The sequence below is a fragment of the Chelonia mydas genome, chromosome 1 (genome assembly GCF_015237465.2).
Source record: "Chelonia mydas isolate rCheMyd1 chromosome 1, rCheMyd1.pri.v2, whole genome shotgun sequence".
NCBI lineage: Eukaryota > Metazoa > Chordata > Testudines > Cheloniidae > Chelonia > Chelonia mydas.
Genome location: NC_057849.1, coordinates 108,180,661 through 108,201,212, shown reverse-complemented (window position 1 = coordinate 108,201,212; position 20,552 = coordinate 108,180,661). Strand labels below are relative to the sequence as shown.

Here is a 20,552-nt window from a genome sequence, read left to right as displayed (position 1 = left end):
TACAGTCCATGAATTTTGATATGATCATAATAAGCCAAAGTGAGAGCCATGCTTGGCCAGCTTCCATAGTTGTAGGCACTACTTGCTTCCTGAGGAACATTAACAAACTTGTTCTGAGATCACCCAGCCCTATGGACTCTGCCCCCAACCCTAAAGCACCACCACTGCTATAAACGCTGCAGTGGGGGTGCCAGGGAGTGATGCTGGGGAAGTGGTGTCTCTTCTGATACCTCTGAATGATGGGGTTGGAAAGGCTCTCTCTAACTAACTGATAGCCAGTGTTTTAGTACCTTCCTGTATCAGGGCCTATTTTAACTGATGGCCTTGGAAATTACATGTGATGAGCTTTTGTTAGGAATGCTGTATATTCTTAACTTGCTTCAGTAAAAACTTCAAAACGTTTTTTCTCTTATGTAGCTTTTAAAATACTTACTATCTTAGAAGGACATTTACACTTGTCAGCCTTGAATCTGAAAATGAAACTTGTTGGAAGCAGATTTCTAATAGCCGAGGGCTACTATAATTACATCCCTATTAACATGCATGTTGGTTTGCTATTTTCTTTCTATGTGCAATCAATCCACATTCCCCTTACCTTTATGTTTTTTTAAATTTTGAAGAATGCTTTCCATGACTGAAGAGTTCATACTCTCACTAACTGATACAGGCACCTGTGTTTCTATAACAACAAGGGTGGGGGGGAAATGTTTGTTTTTACTCCTGTAAACTCAAAAGTATTGCATTGACAAGTTGCAGTACTGATGTATTTCATTGCTTACATGCAACTTGGGGAATCAGTGTTCTCAACCTAATCCGTAACAAATGACCCTTTCAAGATAATAATAAATCAGGCCCAGGAATATTTTATTTCCTTTCTTTTATTCTTCGGTTTTGTGTATTTCTTTGTATTTTCATTTTTACTTTTTACTAGTGAGTCTTTGTTCTGTATTCTCAGGGCCAACTCCTGAAGTCTTTACTCAGGCAAAATATCCATTAAAGAAACATTTTCTACTCAGTATTTATTGTCTGTTTTCAGTGTTTTTCCCCAGGATTTAATAATATTTATTTAAGAAGGGCTACCCTGAGCAGAGCGTGGTTATACTATACTTTTCAGTGTCACAAATGTGTATGAGGAGGTGAATTCTTTCTAGTGTTGGAAAAGGTACTTGAAAAAGAAAAGCATTTACCCATTGTTCTACTGTAATGACTTCTCAGATCCAATTCTAAAAGCAGAAATAATAGTAGGATCGATAAGCCAGTAAACTCAATGGCAACAGGGCATGGCGCCTCTTCTATCACTAAACTGAACACGGCATACTAGCTGATGACTGGTTGTTCAGTGGTCTACACAATGCTTGCTCTGCCTCTTTCCAGAGGAAGTGTGAGAACTGCTGAGAGAGGCATCAGTTTCTTCAGGCGCTTCCCTGACTACCACTGCTCTCCCTTCCCTAACAGGAGGTTTCACCTCCTAGCACCTTCCTATTTGTTTAATTGCTTGGGCTACTAAATAGGGTGCTGCATGCATCTGCACTCTTTGCACGCCCCTAGCACCAGCTCTAGGCCTATGTGAAACGTACTTGTGATCTAAGTTCAGTGGCGGCAGGGTTTTTATGTGTGTACATACTATAGCCACCAATATGTTTGGTATGGCATTTGAGGGAGCTTTTTTATAGCAGGCTTTTTTTTTTTTTAAATTACATTGTGTACATAGTTTAGGGGTAATAAATAAGCCCCTGATCATGCAATCACCTATTTATCTACTTAACTTTAAGCCATTAATAAGTCCCATTGATTGTATCTATTGAAATCATTATTAAAATCAATGGGACTGTTCATGTGCTTGAGCTTAGGCAGGTACATAAGCAATTGCAGGATCAGGGCCTTTATTTGTCAATTCTTAAAAGAATAGATGGCTATTTGTTTTGCATGCCTTTTTCTCTCTGTTCAAAAAATGTAAACATAGTTACATTTCTTATCTGGTAACGTTTGCCTCTCTTACCTTGAAAAAAGAAAAGGAGTACTTGCGGCACGTTAGAGACTAACAAATTTATTTGAGCATAAGCTTTCGTAAGCTACAGCATCGGATGAAGTGAGCTGTAGCTCACGAAAGCTTATGCTCAGATAAATTTGTTAGTCTCTAAGGTGCCACAAGTACTCCTTTTCTTTTTGCGAATACAGACTAACATGGCTGCTACTCTGAAACCTGTCTCTTATCCTGGTTATTGGAGGCATTCAGCACACTATTTCATACTTTCTGGATTTTAATAATGTTATTTACCAATACCTCTTACACTGTGTGAAGTTTATATAGCATCTGGCTGTAGCCCAAGTTAAAACTGAACTGAAGATAGAGGCCTCGTACCAGATCTTCAGCTGATGTAAATCGATAATGACTTGAGTGGCACTTCACCAATTTACATCAGTGGAGGATTTGATCCTCTCTGTTTTCAGTATGTTAAACTGTGTTCATCCATAAAATAACAATGTTATGTTTATAAAATATAAAGATTAATGGAGAGTGAAATATACATACTATATTCTTTCTGTAAATCCTGTAATACATTCTTCAGCATCCTCACTGACATTTGAGAATGGCTTCCTTTTACACTTTGGAAATTATATGCTTGAACACCTATAAAAAAAATATTAAGTTACTAGAAAGTGATTGAATTTTATATTTAAAAAGTTATACCATAAATATTTAGATTTACCCATGTGATCTTCCAGCGTCTGTAAAATATGGTTCAACTGACGCAATGGAAAAGTAGCCGATTCAGGCAGATCTGCAAACAAACATATGAAAACACTTGTGGTCAATTCTTCCATACTTTAATTGTAGTGAACAGATCTCTGAATAGTACTTTTGCCAATCAAAAATGAGGATGAAAATATCTTTTGGAATGATTTAATTATGTAGCTAGTAAAGTGGTAGGTGCTATACAATGAGTAGCTGCAAATGGATTTTAGGGCTTCTGCGAGAACACTGTGATAACAAAACTAAAATTTAAATGGCTTCACCAATGCAATGGCTCAGTGGAAGAACGTTCTGTAGACAGAAATAAAAACAGGATTGTTAGATTGGCAGCTTACAATGATGGCAGAACAAGCCACACTAGAGTGTCAGAGACACTCTGGAGATGGCAGTCAGGATTTCTCAGTGCTAAGCATTCCGGCAGAACACTTTTCTACTTAGTTTTGAGAGTAATAAAACCACTAGTTGCCAGTAGTTCATAGGAAAGAAAATAAACCAGAATTTAAAAAGCACTGGTCATAATTTCTAGTGAGTCCAATTATCTTAATTTTCCTTTCTTGCAGAGCTCAGTCAAAAGCTGGACTGTCCCTTATTAGAATATAAATATGTAAAATATATGGGGAACATGTTCAGGCTAAGATTTTCAAAGCTGTCTATTGGAACTGGAAGCCCATAAGGTTGGGATCTGACATCCTGAAGGAAGTGTTGTAATCTCCATCTGAAGCTATAATTCTTATGTGACATCCACTGCTATTGTAAAAATGGGATGAAAAATTAAACTTGCCTGTCATATCCCTTTCTCATTAAAAGGCTTCTAAAATGCGTGAAAGAAAAGAGGGAAAAAAGGGCGGGGGGGAATGCAGCACAAGATGATAAAAACAATAAATTGCACTTCAGTTGTACAAACGCCCATTCACCTGTGAAAGGTAAAACTGCCATTTAAACGTTAATTCAGCCTACTGTACTTCTGTACATATGGTGGGCAACTTCCTACAGTAAACACAATGATGTTAGGTAGGGCTTAATGTTAGGTTTTCTGGGTTACATTAGTATAACTTGCAAATTTATCTTTACGTTTTAACACCATGTACACTAATTGGATAACATATTGAGGTTGTTTCCTGCTTGAAGTAATAAAGGAATCCTAAACTAAATAAATGCCAAACACAAATAAACTCTTCCCTGATTGATTGACACTTTTGATGCTGATGCCTCTCGGGGAAAAGTAAGCTATATTTATTAGCAATTTGCCTCTGTCTGCTACCACTGAGATGGTGGTGGAAGCATCTCTATATTGCTATATATTCCACCACTGATCTCAGAAACAGGCTTCTCAGTCAACTATGGTTACAGAGCAACAATGGAAGGAGGTGGTTCTAGAGGGCAAAATTCCTTCCAATGAATGGGAAAATTGCTCCTCTTCATAACCAAATACAACAACACACCAGTATTTAAGAGAAACAAAAAAGGAGGCTTTAGGAGAACAGCTTCCAAATCTCTATCCTACACCCACTGTGGCGGCCCAAAAGATAGGTACTCTACTCAAATTGTAGTAACACCTTTGTCACAAAAATTCCTTGTGTGACTTAATCATATCTCTACAAAATTCCCAGAGGAAACTTTAAGCTGCAATTAAGGCTGAAAAAAACATATGTAGCTATAGGGGAAAATGCCATAAAAGGGAACATATGGGATTCTCTATGAATGAGATACCCTTCTCTGTCCCCTCTGCAAAGTTTTATAATTTTGAGCCAAGTACAAGAAGTTTTAATAGGCTTCCTGTAGCAGACTGATGATTAACTGGAAGTAGAACCAATTTTCACAGTTTCTGTGGTAGGAAATATTCAGGGATGGAAAATGTTGTTAAATAGTCAAGCTCTTCATGATGCAATGTTTCTGAAGGGGGAAAACACATACAATTTTTTAAAAATATCTTTTTCCTAACCTGTTGGTTTGCTCTCTGTTGGATAAGTTTCTTCAGAAAATGGTGAATGACTACTTGTTTGTTTCATACTATTCGTTGTCAAATCTGTAAATGTACAATGTTTAATATTAAATTTTTGAAAATTGATTCGGTGAAAATGAAAATCAGTGCTATGATTTGGTTAATGTATTGGCTTTACATCAACAAAAAATCATTTGCTGTGTAAAAAGCATTTTGATTATCCAGGGATTAGACTTTTCAACAGGAAAATTCTGGTCATTCCCCTGTCCCCAAATCTCTAGAGGGTCTACTACTGGAGCACTATCCCACTCAGAAAAGTTGAAAAACAGAGACAGAATAAATTTCATTCACAATTGTTGTTAATTAAAATTTATCAATCTACATCCTCAGCTGGTGTAAACTGGTGTGGTGCATCTGCTCCATTTTCAAAGACTTTACATATGCCCTTTGCAACAGGAGTTCCAAAGCAGCATCAGACCTTCACTGGCATCAACTAGAATTGAAGGGACTGAGCACCTTCCAAGTTTTGGACCTAGCCAGCGAGATCAGCCTCCACCAATAGGCAATACTGAAGGGTACCCTGAGCAGCAGCAAGTGCATGTGTCCATACACAAAGATTTGAGATCGTATAGAACTTCAGTTTTTACTGCTGTTGCTCCTATCCATTGCTTGCTCACCTCAATCAAGCAGCTATCCAGCTACCAGCTAAGATTTATTAAGTTAGGAATTCAATTGCTATGAGATAAATTGAAGGAGGGGAGGTTACAAAAGAGTGAAACACCTTTCTTGAAAGCTATGTCTCCTCCCTTCATAATTCTTCCTGCATCCCTCCCTTCAACATCATTATTATTATTTATTATTATTATTTTAGGCAGGGCTGATTCCATTGCTTATTATTAAGGTTGCCTTGATGCTTCCTATTATTAGCTCCTGTTTTAGTTGCTTATAACTTTGCTTATAACTTTAATTATTTGGGCTGATTAGTTAGTTAGTTAGTTAATTTAGTTATAGGTTTCAGCCAAAACAGTTCAGCCATTTCAAAGAACAAGACTAGGAAAAATGTAAAAAAAATTCTTGAGACTTTTTCTTTGAAATGCTGTAGCATCCCCATATTTTGGAGTAGGGACTTGAAATTTGGCAGTGGGATGGCCTGTCTGTCAGGAATGTGCCTTTTGCTATCCCTGAGGAAATTCCCCCAAGTTTAATCACGTCATAAGTCTTTGATAAACTGCAGTTTGCACATGCTCATTAGAGACATATTTTAGCAGCTAAAATCTCTGAAGATGCAATCTTCGCTGACCATGCTTATGCCTCTCACAGCTCCTAGTGCTGACCCGATTGTGCATCTGCCATCCACACAGAGCAATTAAGCATGCACCAGCCCAGGGCTATGAGGGCTCAGAGGGACTCTCCCTGTAATTGCTGCTCCCAGTGGATCCCGGGGCTGGGCACTGGAACTGAGAGCAGGGAGACTGTCTCTCCTGTGCTGTGCTGTCAAATACCCCACTAAACAGGCAACCCTTATTTTGGTATTTCCTATCTTTGAGTGCTTGACTTTACAGCTTTCATAATGTTATTAATATAGTTGATAGCAGAAGATGGTTTCCACTATTGCTGCCAACAGAGAACTGCTTTTTTTAGACTTACCCCCCCCCCAGTTAATGGCATCACTTTCATGATATCTCCATCATATTGCTTATACGGGAAAATCTGTTTTACAAATCTAGACCTTTTGGATAATTTTACCCGTACCAAGCATAACATTTCCTACTTACCAGGCCCTTGATTTTGTACACTGTACAAGCTATTCAAAGTAAAATTATTTATTAGCACTGGAAAATCTTGTGCATTACTTGATATATCAACTTCTTTAACTTTACTTAATTCTGAAACAAAATTGAAAGATTAAAAAAATACTGGTTTTAGAGTAGCAGCCATGTTAGTCTGTACCCGCAAAAAGAACAGGAGTACTTGTGGCACCTTAGAGACTAACAAATTTATTAGAGCATAAGCTTTCGTGGGCTACAGCCCACTTCATCAGATGCATAGAATGGAACATATAGTAGGAAAATATATATATATATATATATACATACAGATAAGTTGGAAGTTGCTATACAAACTGTGAGAGGCTAATTAGTTAAGATGAGTTATTAACAGCAGAAGAAAAAAACTTTTTAGTGATAATCAAGATGGCCCATTTAGACAGTTAACAAGAAGGTGTGAGGATACTTAACTTAGGGAAATAGATTCAATATGTGTAATGACCCAGCCACTCCCAGTCTCTATTCAAACCCAAGTTAATGGTATCTAGTTTGCATATTAATTCAAGCTCAGCAGTTTCTCGTTGGAGTCTGTTTTTGAAGCTTTTCTGTTGCAAAATTGCCCATCCTTAAATCTTTCAACTGAGTGGCCATAGAGGTTGAAGTGTTCTCCTACCAGTTTTTGAATGTTATGATTCCTGATGTCAGATTTGTGTCCATTTATTCTTTTGCGTAGAAACTGTCCAGTTTGGTCAATGTACATGGCAGAGGGCATTGCTGGCACATGATGGCATATATCACATTGGTAGATGTGCAGGTGAACGAGTCCTTGATGGCATGGCTAATGTGATTAGGTCCTATGATGGTGTCACTTGAATAAATATGTGGACAGAGTTGGCAAGGGCTTTGTTGCAAGAACATGTTCCTGGGTTAGTGTTTTTGTTGTGTGGTGTGTGGTTGCTGGAGAGTATTTGCTTCAGGTTAGGGTGCTGTCTGTCTCCCAAGATCTATGAGAGTGAGGGATCATTTTTCAGGATAGGTTGTAAATCTTTGATGATGTGCTGAAGAGGTTTTCGTTGGGGGCTGAAGGTGACGGCTAGTGGCATTCTGTTATTTTCTTTGTTGGGCCTGTCCTGTAGTAGGTGACTTCTGGGTACTCTTCTGGCTCTGTCAATCTGTTTTTTTCACTTCATTAAAACTCCAAATTGACCAAAATGGACCATGAATTTGGTAGGGCCCTTGTAATAGTTAATATTGATATTTAATTGCCATCATGTTTCAGAGTTAACACCCCATTCAGATGAATGAGAGTTGTTCCAACTTTCCAGAGCTGCTATTTCAGGCTCTCTGCAAGACATTCTATTGTATTGTAGTTGTAAGAATGCTTGATAGAGATCTTGTAGGTGTTTGTCTCTGTCTGAGGGGTTGGAGCAAATGCGGTTGTATCTTAGAGCTTGGCTGTAGACAATGGATTGTGTGATGTGGTCTGGATGAAAGCTGGAGGCATGTAGGTAAGTATAGCGGTCAATAGGTTTCTGGTATAGGGTGGTGTTTATGTGACCATCGCTTATTAGCACTGTCGTGTCCGGGAAATCGACCGCTTGTGTGGATTGGTCTAGGCTGAGGTGATGTTGGGATGGAAATTGTTGAAATCATGGTGGAATTCCTCACGGGCTTCTTTTCCATGGGTAATACTATTTGCATTTACGTTCCTTTGTGGGTGAAATTTTACTTGATATTATAAAGTTACAAAATAAAGACCACCCACTGCCACTAATCCAAACTCAAAAACTTCAGCTGAAATCAAGATAATATTATGATCCTATGTATTCTATAATTCTACAGACATATGCTGTAGAATCCTTACTCTACTCCAGAATTGTGCTTCAGCATGCAATCTTATATTAAAAAGAAGAGAATTTCTAGAGTTTATGGTTGCAAAGAAAACCTTCCAAACATGAGGCAAGCATAAATGGTTGCAGTTCTATATCCTTGATTCTGCAGAGAGCCTGAAATAGCAGCTCTGGAAAGTTGGAACAACTCTCATTCATCTGAATGGGGTGTTAACTCTGAAACATGATGGCAATTAAATATCAATATTAACTATTACAAGGGCCCTACCAAATTCATGGTCCATTTTGGTCAATTTGGAGTTTTAACTTGGGAGTTTTAAAATTAATCAATTTCACATTCAGATGTTTACATCGGAAATCCCAAATCACATTTACACTCTTTTGTGAGAGCCAAAACCCCATCTGCCAAAACCTCCAGTTTCTTCTGACAACCTGTACGTTGCAGTTGTGGTTTAAATTCAAAGTGCTGCAGAATTTTCCTGCGTTACAAATTTAGGAACAGAGGTCCAGATCCTCAAAGGTATTTGGGTGCATTGATTTTGATGGGAATTAGGTGAGTGTGGCACCTAAAGATCTTTGAAGATCTGGACCAGCGTACATAGAATTTAATATCAAATTTATAACACATGGACTATTACACTGATTGTATTATGTATGCAGTGCTGTTGTAGCCATGTTAGTTTCCCAGACCCTAAGAAGAGCTCTGCGTAGCTCGAAAGATTCTCTCTCTCACCAACAGAAGTTGGTCCAATAAAAGATATTACCTCACCCACCTTGTCTCACTGATTGGTCTACTCATTTTCAAGTTTAATTCAGAAAAAAGCTTAAATTTAAAATTTATCTGAAGTTGATCTCCAGTATGCTGCGCAGGTGATTTGCTGAATCATCAAGCTTTTCATGAAGTACACGTCCTTGGATATTATTGTTTGCATTGAATATTTTTATTGCAGTAGCAACTAGAAGACCCAATCAAGGCTTAGGACTCCCTTTGTGCTAGTTCTCTTCACATACATAATGAAAAGATAGTCCCTGAACTAAAGAATTTACAATCTAAATATTACACTGAGAACCACTTGCATTCAGTAAGCATTTACTCACGAGTAGTCCCATTAAAATCAGTGAGACTACATCTGCGTAATTACTCACCAGTGTGAGTAAGGAGTTTACAATCTGTCTTTAAATAATATTACAGTAAAAATCATTTTACTTTGCAACAGTGTAGAAATAGCTTTTCACAGGGAATTAATGTTTTATTGAAAAGAGAAAAGAATTTCATACCTGCTATAAGAAGTTTTTTCCTGTTGCTACCTGTGGAGTTTCTTTCCACATTTCCAGCCTCAATTTTTGCAAGACTTTTTCCTCTTACTTTTTTATTATTCTGTATTTTCTTATCCAGTGAACTGTTTACGGTCACTTGCAAAACATCATCTTGTACTACTACTGAATTTATTTTATTTTGTTGGTCAATAATATTGCTGGCGACAATATGCACCTCAGGATTCGCTCTTGAATTTTTTAAATTGTAAATATCAATCTGAGTTTGGCTTGAATTATCATTGGAATGGAATCTTATAGTAATATTAGTTCTTGTTAATCTGTCTTTGTTATTACCAGTATTTTTATCTTGCTCCAAATCAGGAAACAACATCCTTTTCTTTTTACCCTCTTCTTTTTTTTCATTATCCACTTTCTTATATTTTGTCCGAGTGTCCAAAAGTATATTTGGGAAAATCTTCTGCAGCTTGTTAATAATCAGCATTGAAGAAGTGTTAGATACCTGAGCTGCTTCTGTTGTCACACTGTTAGAAGATAGCATCTCTTGCACATCAATCTGCACTCCATTTGGTAATAACTGTGTTTTTACAGATGGCCCTGAAACTATATAATTGTACATATTAAAATCATAATTCTGTATGTATGAAATTCAGATGGCTAGCACAAGGCTGGTGCCAAAGTTGAGGTAATGCACAGACTTTGTGCTGGCCCTCTGCACAGGGATGAATTTTATCGGAAGAGGATAGATAAGAAATTTAAAAACTGGGAATACTTGCCTTTTACGTCTGTCATATTCACAGGTGTGCTTAACACTTCATCTTGTTTTTCTGAAAGTTTATGTTCATGCATCATATGCTTCTGGTGCAGAACTTGGATCCGATGATCTAAAATAAAATAGGTGAATGACTACTTGTGAAAAGGCGAAAGAAAGAAAGAGAGAAAATATTTACAGTATTTTAAACTGTTTTGAAAGTGTCAAATACTATAGTAAATTGTAAATGAGAATTACTGACCATAAAATATTTCTTCTAATTTTTAGCAATGAAATATATCTCTAATCCAGAAGGAGAGAAGAAAAATAAACAACCCCAAAACTTTTATATAAAAGGATTTAATAAGAGAAACAATGTACATGAGAGGAAGGTGTGGATTATCAAGGACTTTAAAGAAACTGAGAACGTGAGTATAAAATCCTTAGGTCAAGAGTAACCTTACAAAATGAAATGTAAATTGAGGTGAAAAACTAATGTATCTCATTAACCGGGTACTAGTTTCCTGCAATTATTGCCTCTACAGAACTGAACTCTTGGAGCTGTGCACCATACACACAGAATAAGCACATATTACCCCAGATGTATAATCACATTGAGACTGTGTCGGTAAACGAGTCACTACAGCTCAATCCCTTGTAGTTCCTATCAACCAGTCATAATAGGGAGACTCCAAATTGGGATATATGACAGAAGTAGAGCTGATGTGTAATAATCTTATGAATACTGTCAGAGTTGCTGTGCATTAGTCTGGAAATACTGAGATGTAACAATTTTTTCCTGTATAAATGTATTCATCTAGTGTAATAGGGGCTGTGGGAGGTAAAAACAGGAAGACAACACAATGGCTTCCTGGATAAACAACCTCTGACCAAACATTTAGGGCTGTGGTTCTCAACCTTTCCAGACTACTGAAGCCTGAGCCCCGCCACCCAGGGCTGAAGCAGTAACTTAGTTTTGTGGGGCCCCCTGTGGCATGGGGCCCCAGTCAATTGCCCTGCTTGCCACTCCCCAACTCTGGCACTGCACTTGCAACCCCCCTAAACCCATCCCATGACCTTCCCTCCGGAATCACAACGCCAAGGTTGAGTAACACTGATCTAGATGTGTTGATGTACCGCCTGGAAGACCTCTGCGTACCCCTGGTTGAGAACAACCGGTTTAGGGTGCCAATTACAAGACAATGGTATACTTCCAGCCCCAGGCTGGGTACTATACAGTAAACAGCTAAAAAGCACTTCTCAGGAGAAGGAGGAGAGCCAGTTGTCAGTGAGCTCTGACAGGGAGACATGCTGACAAGACTTGTCTACACTTACACCACTGCACAGCTGTAGCACTTAGTGAAGACGCTACCTACGCTGATGGGAGAACTTCTCCCGTTGGTGTAGGTACTCTGCCTCTAGTAGCTATATGGACAGGAGAAGCCCTCTTGTCAGCATAATGCTGTCTATGCCAGAGGTTTGGTCGGTATAACTGCATTGCACAGGGGAATGGATTTTCCACACCCCTGACTGACGTAGTTATACAGACATAAGTTTGTAGTGTAGACCAGAGCACAGGCTCTGTAGCAGTGTCTGAAGGAGCTGGACCTTTCCAGATGCAGGGAATGATAAACCTTAGGAAAAAGCAGGCATGCATATAAGCTGGTTTATTGTTTTTAAGGTGTATTTTCTCTGAACTGCCTTTGTTCTAATAACTAATACTTTGCTTGAAGAAGGCTGTTTGGTCTCTAATTACCATTGTCATTGCTTCCAGAGGGAACAGAACTGCAGGCAGTAAGTCAGACCTGCTGAGTCAACCATGATTAGTACCAGGGAACTGTCATCCGGGGCCCAGCTTGAGAGTGAGAGAACTGTGTGGTTCCACCCCAGGCAGGGTGGCCTGAGAGGTTGGAATGTTCGAAGAGACAAGGAGGGGTCAGAGGTGCTGTTACCTGGGAACTGTGACATGGTGAAAGGAGGCACAGTGTGAATCTGTGACATTAAGATTTTCATCAAACTCCAGCTATTGTTAAGTGAGTAACTTTAGTTTTCTCCTTCATAAAATTACTCCCACAGATGAAGCTAACATCTGGTATGACACACACTTTCAATCTGAAGATGATAGAAAAATGGAAAATGGAAGAGGGACTGAAGAAGCATTTTCCCAAAGTGGGCATCTGAGCTAGGCCTTGAATCTATACAATTATATTGGGTGGAGGTACGCACAGAGCTCCAATTGAGAATTTTAGAAACTCCTGTGGTCTGTCTGTCTGTTTGGTAGTGAGCCCAGTGGTCTTGAGACCTTTTGCCTTTTTGGTATTTGGACACCAACTTCTTTATAACAAGCATTAATACATTCCGTACTCTATTTAGACAGCCTCTGAGCTAAAATATTCCCCTGCTGTCCTTTCTGCATGGGTAAAGAAAAGCCAAAGTGGTTTTCTAAAACACTTAGTTCTTCAGTACAAAAATCTCAGAGCCTGTTTCATATTCAGATTGTAAACGACAGCAGTCTCTAAAGAGAGATGAAGTCTAAGGGAAAAATAACAACAGGGAAATAAAAGAACTACTAATAGTAGGTTTGTCTACTCTGTGGCGGAGAGGTGTAATTTCCAGCTTGGGTAGGCATGTACTTCAGCTAGCACAATGACAACAGTAGTATGACTGCAGTGGCATGGGTGGCAGCTCGGGCTCACCACCCAAGTACAGCCATGGCTAAGATCATATATATATACTCGGGCAGCTAACCTGAGCTGCTGTGGCCACACAGCTGTTTTCAGTGCACTAGCTTGAGCAGAGCTACTGGTGTACATATACCTGAGCCGGAATTACACCTTTCATCTATGTTGTAGATGTACCCGACATTACAAGAAGCAGCAAAATTATTAAAAATACTTTAAATTGTTGCCAGATCTATTACGGATATTTTATTTTGTGGATTGTCTTGACCCATTTTTATGTCATCGTTGAAATCTTTCGCTGAGTGCTCTTCTGTGATGGATTTATAGTTTAAGCATAACATAAGACATAACGTTCTAGACTGCATGCACACAGTAATTAATAAATATTGTAAATTAAGATAAAAGAAATGCTACTTACTGAGTAACTTAATCATTGATTTAATTTTATTTTTGGAAAGGACTGGAACATGTGCATCTGAAAATGAAACACTTTACAATAAGAATCTATTATATAAATCATAAATATAGTTAAGATTTTATTTCCAAAATATAACTAGTCATACTAAAACTCTTGCCATGGTATCTATTACACCAAGTCATACACCAAGTAATAAGGGTCGGCTCCTTCAATGAAGCCAATGTGACAGCTCCATAATCCCTTGTGCTAGCAGGTGCTCAATCCAATGGGAATGCTGTGGTGCTTCTCTGCGCCAAAAGCAACAGCTCTGGCAAACTGAAGGGCAGCGGCCATTTCCATTGCTTTATTATTTAAACAATCTAAGAATTCCAAAGGCTGTAGTGATGATAAATCTCCATAAATAAACTACTTTCCACATTATTTCTCAGAACACAATATAACTCCCTTTTACTACAGTTACAGAATATCTTTCATCAGTTCCCTGTAAATACTCATTGATATTTGCATACATAAAGTTTATAGAGATATCAGGCCAGAAAAGGAAAGTTGTGCATATTTAATCCTGCAGGCTTTACTGTAGCTAAACATCTTATATAATTGTGTTATCTGTTGTTGTGGTTAATTCATATGTAACCAATGTGTGATGAACAGTTTTAAGTTGTATGTAGAAGTGTAGGAATATGCAGGATAGTATTATAGCAGTATAGGATTAATAAGCATATATTATTAGTAAAAATTTGTTAGGTATATAAGTAAAGAAAAGCTGTAAATGAAGCATGGCCTACAGGCTGACGCCTGTCAAATTTTAGCTTAGCCATATCAAGCTTTAGGCCCGAAAGAAGCTGACATGACTACAGACCCAAGGGTAACCCTGTACCAGTAAAGTTGTAAGATTATCGTAAAAGATGTATTAATGGGTGATGTTCAAGAAAATATGTCACAATGTGCCCATCACTACCGCAAGATGCCTGATTGTAACATCATGGGAAACTGCAATGACGGCAAGTTACCATTGGGACATGTTGATATAAATGTTAATGAAGATAAGGAGAGCTAAGAGGATAGTCTATGAAAAGGAAGCAACACAACATTAATGGGGTGTGGAAGTCCAGATAAGGGGAAAGGGGTTGGAACCCTCATGTATATGCATAGGGATTATGACTGAAACGCAAAAGAAAAGGGGTTCCCCAACATGAATAAAGGAGGAAGAATCCAACAGGAAGGAGATCCTCCACAAATGACCACCTGCTGAGACATACTCATCTCTATGGTGCTACCCTTGGGGATGTGAGTATAAAATCTTTGATGTTAGATCTTTTGTGGTTTATTTCTATCTCTGCGTTATGCCTCCAGTAATTGTGGTTTTGTTCATGTGCTTAACGAAATTCTTAATAAAAGGACAATTGATAACTTGAGAATGTCGTGCTCATTGCTATTGTTCCTCCTATGCTCCTAGAGTCTCCAAACCTAATGATATTTCTAATAGTGATTCTGACCCTGCTATTTCTGATACTGTAGCCTCAGGGAGCGTGAACCTTTGGCACAGGTTACTGTGGTTTAAAGTACCACTAGTAATCTCATCTATATTATAAAGGCTATATTACTCAAGCAAAACTCCCACTGAAAATACTGGGCCCTTAACAGTTTGACATAACCACCTACCATACCCATTATGAACACCACAATATATTCAAGAAGTATATGCAAGAATCTAAAGTTCCAACTCTAAACCAGTGACAAAGCTGATTTTGAAATGGTTTTAATGATAGACAATCTGCATACCAATTGACTCATTTACGCACATGATGGCTTAGAACAATACCAGAAAAATATGTAAAAAGGTCTGTAATGGTGTATGACAATTGCTTCCAAGTATGCTGACCTTTGGTAAATGAAACAAACAAAAAGTACAGTACTCTTTTGATGAGACATTAATGAATGATTAAGAATGGATACAGCTGCATCATATGAGCCCTTGTTAAAAATATTCTTTTCACTTTGTGTCTGTCCCATAATTATAATAGAGATATTGTGCAAAGCAGGCAGCAAGCATATGCAGGAAAATATTTATATTTTTACAATAACTATATGGTATTTAACAGTGCATTACAGAATGCAGTTACTTTATTACTTTTCCTGCTGCCATTATTTATTGGCAGACCTTATACCTGAAATATACTATTCACTGCCAGTGAATTACTGTAATAAATCACTTAATTTCCAATATCTGTACTCTTTTGATATTGCACACAACTTCCAGAGGACTAGATTTCCTCTTTCCTTCTAGACTATTCAAATAAAACTTTTTGAAGAAACTGGTATCAGAGAGTAAATAGCATGAATAATCAAATGGAATAGTTTGGAAGTATCAGTGGAAAAGAACAGCAGGAAAAATCTTGTTGGGAAGTAAATTTACATTTTTTGAGAGAACTATAAAAACTGTATAATTTTATTTTAGTAGTGTACTGTGTGAACACTTGTAGAACACCCCTGGAATATTACTAGAGTTTGATCAGGGTTTCTATTTAGGCAGGTTTTCTCCCATAAAGAGCTGCTAGGATAAACAAAACACGAATGTCTTGCCTGTTGTTGTTATTGTGGGTATGTCTATGCTGCAGTCAGGATGTGTGACTGCAGCCTGTGTAGACATACCTGAGCTAGCATTAATCTAACTACCCCAGGGAACCAACATCAACAAAGCTGCCTCAGCAGGGGCTGTACAAACCCACCTGGAAACATACCCGGGGAAGCTAACCTGTGCTGACATCTGTGCTGCTGAAGCTTCACTGCTACTGTTACCTGAGCCAGCTAGATTAAAGCTAACTCTGGTATCTACACATACTGCAATCACACCTCGCAGTGTAGCCATGCCTGTATTACACTAGAAGCCAGGGGCCACCACCCACACCTTTTTATTGGGCTGGAGGCTGCACAAAATCCCTGGAGGAAACAGTCCCTGCCCCGCCCAGTTTACAGGCCCACTCAGAGTTTGCCTCTTCACGCTTCCATGCCCGGCCTTGCTCTCTCTTTAAGGAGAGGATCCCCCGGGATGAGAGGGGAGTCTCAACACTCTGCCCACCTGAGGGGACTCCATTAGCCACTCGCCCAGTTTGTATCAAGTGAACCCACTGCATCCTCTGCCCCCAGCCTGTGCTGCGCTGGAGGTGAAGCCCTGAGTGCGGAGGAGCAGCAGCCGCAGCCCTGGCAAGGGGCCTATCAGCACCTGTGGTCGGGGGGCGCGCTGAGTGCCAGGCCGGCCTGCCTCCAGGGGCAGCTGCGGTGGAAAGCCGGGCCCTGCAGGGCGCAGCCGGTGGGGGGAGCTGCTCCCAGCCAGGCTCAGCCCCCCCGAGGCTGCACTGGTGGGGCGGCAGCTCAGTGTCTTGCGGTGCCCAGGGTGCGCTCCCCGAGGGGCTGAGGATCCCACGCGGGGCCAGGGGCGGCTCCCTACCTGGGCCAGGCTCCCCCCGGGGGCCCGCCTGCGTGTCGCCCCCGCACAGGGAGCGGAGGAGGAGGAGGAGGAGGAGGAAGGCGGGAGCCGCAGCCCCTCTGGCCCGCACCATGCTCACCGCGGCGCCTCCGACCTCCCTGCCCCGCGGCGGGGCTCGGTGTCCAGGACACGGCGCGGCACAGAACGCGGGGCCCTCTGTGACCTCACCCGCCCGGGACAATGGCGCCGGGTCGCGCGGCGCCCGCCTGGGAAGCCCCTGCCTGGCTCCGCCGGCGCGTGCGGCCCGGGAGCTCCCGCGGGGCGCGCCCGGCTCTCTGCGCTCCGGGCAGCGACAGCCTCCTCAGGCCGCCGCCAAGCCCCGCGCCGGGAGCGGGGGGGCCAGGTCTGCCCTGGTGCACCGGGAGAGCGGGGAGGCTGACTGCGGGGCTCTGGGTGTGGGGCCGGGCAGAGCCTTCCCTTAGTCCAGGGCTGGGGGTGGATTGGAAAGGCGCCTCCCCGACAAGCAATGGACGGGGCTGTGAAACAGAAGACGGTTGAAGGCGTCCGAGGGCGCCGTGCCCAGTCGGTGGAGCTGCGTGCGGCCCTCGCGTTCCCTTTCCCCCGCCACAGGGAGGGGGCTGCAGCCCCCCGCGCTCGTCTGTGCTAGCGCGTCCCAGAAAAACCAAACTCGCTTGGGCGGTTCTGCCACAATGAATCAGCCCCTGGCGTCTCTGGGCATCGCTGAGGTACAAATAAGAAAGCACAGAAGTATTTCAGTATTATAAATGCCCTGTCAAATCTAAGAAGGTTTGCCAAGTGCCTAAAGGTGGTGGGGTAAAAAAGGACGATTTATTATCAGTATACTACAGATTAGATTGTAAACCTCTTTGGGATATGGACCACGTTGTCCTGTGCATTTGTACAGTGTCAGCAGATTAGATCAGACTGGACCCTTATCTTCTCACAGTGCAAACAGGAAGATGCTTGTAAACAATATCCCTTCAAAAGCTCTGACTGTGCCACTAAGCTTTTCAGTTTCCTTAGTTTAGTCTGACATTAAATTAAACAAACACCTTCTAGGTATAGTATTTCAGTCTACTACTGTAATAGTTGTTTGAATAAGTGAGTACACTTGATGGGCATACAACATGTATTTGCATTCAAACGCATAATTAATGTATTGCATCAGCACTAAATAATTGTTTTTTTTGTTGCTTATTACAAAATGAAATGATCGTAAATGGGCACTGGAAATATGGAACTTTTTACTGTTAAAAGCTTTTATATAAAATGGTCCAATTTCATTCCAGCTGTCCTGAACTACATTCTGCAGTTACACCCAGGATGAATTTGACCTTGATCTTGAGTGATCTTGTCCAGATCCACTTGGCACTCTCAGAACTTTTTCCTTTGTTTTTAATGGAAGAGAAGCCAACCTGATTCCATTGTTTTCTTCCCTATTTTGTGCACAAACTTAATCAGTGATTATGTTGACACTAGGCATGTGCACAGTTCTGGCAATACTGTTTTTTAGTTACCTTCTGCAGAACAAACAGGAGCACAAGAACATTAAACATTACTTTGGAGTAGGTCCTGTGCAAACAGGGCCCAGCATTGCTTGCTTTGAAGTCCATGAGGGTTTAGTCCAGCGTAGTTTAAAAAAAAATTGTCAACTGCTCATACAGTGTACAATAGATACATGAAAAGACAGGATAAAGAACAGGAAAAAATAAAAGTGGATGGGAAAAGGAGAAGATAAGGAGTGAATGGAAAAGAAGGAAGGGATAGCATGGCCTGTGTAACTTACTTTGGGATTTAGGCCCACATCCTCAAAGATATTTAGGCTCATAACTTCCATTGAGGGGCCTAAATATCTTTGAGGATCCAAGCCTGAGGGCATGATACTGCAAAGTGCAGCTGAAGTTGTTATACCAATAAATTAAAAACCATCAGGATCTTATTAAAGGGAAAAAGGCAAAATACCACATTTACTGTGAATACAGAAAGAATCATAGTAAGCAGTTAGTTATAACATTCCATTCAATCTCATATTTATTTACACATTCATTCACACAAACACACACACACACACAGAGGTTCTGCAAGGTTGTTATCATAGTTACCAGCCTTAGAGTTGCTCATGCCAAGCCACTGGCCAGGTGGCCTGGACATGAGGAGGGAGCAGGGCCTTGTCAGGTGCTCATCTGATGCTCCTGGAAGTTGGTTTGCAGAGTCAGACCCCCAAAGTTCTCACTTTCTAGAGTCTATTTTTATAGGAATTTATTCCTAGGCCAGTCTGTGGGAATTGCTTCATCATGCTGTTGCTGAATCAATCAGCAGATAGCACATTTCTGACAGCTCTGTGCTGCTAGATGTTATCTTGTTCTTTGGTTCTCCCATTCTTGAGGCTGTTGGGTGGATTCCAGTCTGCCCTCTGGGGGGGTCCTCTGGTTATTTCCACTTGACGCCTTCTTCAGCCGAGGGACACTGGATTCTTAGGCTGGCACCTCCCTGATCATTCAGTTATTATCCACACCAAGCATCCATCCACATACATCCTCTATCTCTATTTTAATCACAATTGTTAATACAACAAAAGGGCGGGGAGTCTCTGGGTGCTGTTTCTGTTGTTACAGAGTATTGCTTTGAGTCTCTCTCTGTGTGAATTGCTTTGAGAACAAACTCTGTCTTAGAATGTACTAACGCAATTAGCAGCTTGCAAGTTTCACACATAGAGGGAGAGAAACAGTACCAAAAACCAAGAGACCTCTTAATTAGTAATACCCTGGAATTTAAACTGTGGGGAATCAAACTCATTTGTGATTTTAATACAGAACTTCTTTAATATGATCCAACAAAGTCAATGTGGCTCATGGAGCAGTCTGCAGAATTGGGGCCTTATTTTGTAAATGTTTTCCTCACATGTTCCTCGTACAGTTTGAAGATATATGAGATGAATTGGTGCTCAAGTTCTTCCTTTGTCTTCAGCAGGGAAAAAAGCATTGTTAGAATGAATGTTTTACTACTTTTTTGGCTTCTCATGTTTCCTTTATATTCTCATACTTGTGGAGGAAAGTGCTAGTTAGCATGAGTAAGGCAGACTCTGGTAGATATATGTTTTTTACATTATTAAATAGAATGCGTAATGTTGTTTTTCTTTGTTTTTTGTGGAGAGGAAAGAGGATGGAAGGAAGAGGACATTAGGAGGAATAGAATTAAGTTGAAATTGCTCAGGGCAGAAAGAAAAATGTGGGGATTTTCTCCTCCCATCTTTATTAATGTCAAGCAGTTCACTTAAAGTGTTTGTTGGCCTTGATCTCAGATATTTCTCACCACCACACTGCATAGATACAGATTGTAGTAGTAGGCATCCTTCAGTCTCGAGAGACCATGGATATGCCCCCCTGAGAGGTAAAGAATTTACTCAGTTGGTTTTATGGCAGCCACGAGGGTGGCTGAAGAGACCCACTTGAGAGAGACAATCCAATCTCTGCCTCATCTGTCATATTTAAAGGTGATGTTTTGACCCTTTGGGCTCTGCCTTCTGTGAGCTCTTTTCTGCGAATCTGGACTGCTTTCTCTCGTAACTCCGGAGACCTTTATTAAACTTTTGTTTCCAAAGGCTGCGGTCTTGAGTGTGATCTTCCCATTTGTCCACATCCATGTCTATTTCTTTGAGGTCTCACT

At 40.4% G+C, this 20,552-nt stretch overlaps 1 protein-coding gene across 15 annotated transcripts in view; it reads right to left on the bottom strand.

The window, feature by feature from the left end:
* Positions 1-17,173, bottom strand: part of LOC114020404 — a 29,728-nt gene extending 12,555 nt beyond the window's left edge. For 2 of the 15 annotated variants that reach the window (XM_037897033.2, XM_037897042.2), the window contains exons 1-4: positions 9,592-10,081; positions 4,698-4,781; positions 2,712-2,783; positions 2,534-2,632 (exon numbers count right to left, since the gene is read on the bottom strand). In XM_037897033.2, the coding sequence (XP_037752961.2) occupies positions 2,534-2,632; positions 2,712-2,783; positions 4,698-4,781; positions 9,592-10,072 (736 nt within the window). In that variant the 5' untranslated portion in view covers positions 10,073-10,081. The other 13 variants (XM_043535679.1, XM_043535703.1, XM_043535691.1 and 10 more) reach the window with 11 other exon arrangements.
* Between the last annotated feature and the right edge of the window lie 3,379 nt (positions 17,174-20,552).